This window comes from Nothoprocta perdicaria, unplaced genomic scaffold (assembly GCF_003342845.1).
Source record: "Nothoprocta perdicaria isolate Ctin4 unplaced genomic scaffold, notPer1 scaffold_86, whole genome shotgun sequence".
NCBI classification, from domain to species: domain Eukaryota; kingdom Metazoa; phylum Chordata; class Aves; order Tinamiformes; family Tinamidae; genus Nothoprocta; species Nothoprocta perdicaria.
Window position 1 is genome coordinate 1,086,914 of NW_020456154.1, and position 2,069 is coordinate 1,088,982.

Sequence of the window (2,069 nt, forward strand, 5' to 3'; positions counted from 1 at the left end):
CAAACTCTGCTCTAAGTGGTCCTCCCACCCAGGAAATTGCCAGCTTCAGTTCAGGAGCTGGATTTAGGAAGAGAGTCCTAAGAGAGGCTTCAAAGCTGAGTGTACCGGTGGGTTGATGAGCGTTACTGGGTAAATSATCCTCCTTTTCCGCAAATGGAGATTATTCTAAGCAGTGCCACACACTGCACTGTGCAATTATAGAGCTGAACATCCAAAAAACAAGTAGCCAGGTGAACAACAAAGTGCAAAAGAACCAAATACCCACGTGTGAGGTGATCCCGGGGGGAGCAAGGGGAAGGGGATAAGTCTTTATGTAAACCACAGCAAGTCAGTTTTCATTACAGCAAGTCAGTTTTCATTACAGTCAGGTTCTAAGGCAGTATTGGAAAGTGCCAGAAAGTTCTACTTTTAGCTATATTTTTATAACCAACTTATGCATAAAACCCCTTTTGAGAACAAGTGTGGTGTAACAAGTTTGCTTAAGGAATTGATTAAGATCTTCTAAAAGAATTGAGTTCTATTTTCTCCTTGGTCATTTTTTCAAGCACAGCCTTCAAATTAGTCTTCAGCTTTTATAGGAGCAACAGGATTGAACATTGGTCTCTCCTTCTTTGACTGTATCTTACCATAACTGACTTCAAAATCTTTCTTAGTACCATTCAAAGTCTCTAGAGTTCCACTCCTTACATTATAGCCCAAAGCAGAGAGTTTTTTAATTCTGTACTGAACAATCTGTGTTGTCAGCTCGAGCACCATTGGCGTCTCTTGGATCTGCTCTATTGAAATTCCTTCCTTCAACAGTGCCTGGAGTCTTTCTTCCAGAATGGGAACGGAGTAGTAGAGAAGGGCTGGGCATCGGAGCACTAGGTGTTTTAATTCCTGATCACTGCACTTAAAGACATTTTTGGAGAAAAGCAGACTCTTCTGCATGCTAGCAGGAGTAAGCTGAAAAATAAAGCCTTTAAGTTTGGACAGCAACTGCAGAACTTCATGGTTAGTGAAATCATTCTTCTGGAGAAATTCCAAGTTCTCCTGGACTGCAGTGGAAGTATTTAATAAAATAAACGGATTTTGGCTCAATAGCTTCAGTATCCAAATCTTCATATTTGCATCGGAACCTCCTAAACTCAGGTAACTTCTCTGTAAAGTCTTTATTGTATGTTTGTTTTTCTCAACGGGATTGTAAAAAATATTGGGTGCACTTGTCAAGAACCTTGTGATTATATTATTCCTCAGTCCCAACTCTTGAAAAAACAGAATATTTGCTTTCTGATTCTCGTGAAACTCAATAGTAAAAAAAGACTCTGGGAATTGCTCTATTAATTTAATGAGTTGTTTTTCATCCTGGCACACTAATTGCCACAGCTCTCTCTGAGAGCCTATCTCTGCAGGGCTTCGGAGAATTGCCTCTGGCCAGCRCTCCAAAATACTGGCTACGGTAGCCTCATCCGCTCCCATTTCTTGCAGGATGGTAGCAGTTTCTTTAACATAGGCCACATCCTGGAAAAGGACCCATTCCTTTAGTCTGCGTATTTTCTTAATATCAACTGACAATCCGTAGAGACTCTCAATAATTGCTTTRTTTTCCTCTCTTGACGTTCTATCAGTTGTGCAGTGGGAGTGAGGTCGAAGGCTTCTGGTTGCCAATTCTGGCCGTAGGGGTGACAAATGCAGCGCTGGGTTGGGGTGCTGGGATCCCGGCAGCCGCAGCGCAAAGGCGTCTCTTGCACGCTGAGCGGCTCCCCGCAGCATCGCGGGACGCAGCCCTGCACACGCAGAAAAACAACTCTCAGAAAACACGTTACATAAGGCACAAATTGCACCCCCTAATATCCTCGGAGGCACTGCATTTACATCCGAGCTGACATAAAGAAAAATGCTCTCAGCCATGAGAGGTTATAATGAGGTTATTAGCACAAAATCCAGCTTGGAAGCTAAAGGTGAAGGAAAAAGAAAGGACTTCTGAAAGGTTTATGTTCTGGCTGAAGCCTCCCTGGGCCAAGGACACGTGGCTGCAGCCGACCTGGAAGGGCACAGCGCTCTGCCCATGTAAGTGCTCAYAGAAAATC

At 43.4% G+C, this 2,069-nt stretch overlaps 1 protein-coding gene across 1 annotated transcript; it reads right to left on the bottom strand.

Annotated features, from left to right (window-relative positions):
- Positions 1-202: 202 nt before the first annotated feature.
- MTERF2 (mitochondrial transcription termination factor 2) lies at positions 203-1,752 on the bottom strand. The gene has a single exon (XM_026052239.1). The coding sequence runs from the start codon at positions 1,750-1,752 to the stop codon at positions 559-561; it is 1,194 nt and encodes a 397-aa protein (XP_025908024.1). The 3' UTR covers positions 203-558.
- Between the last annotated feature and the right edge of the window lie 317 nt (positions 1,753-2,069).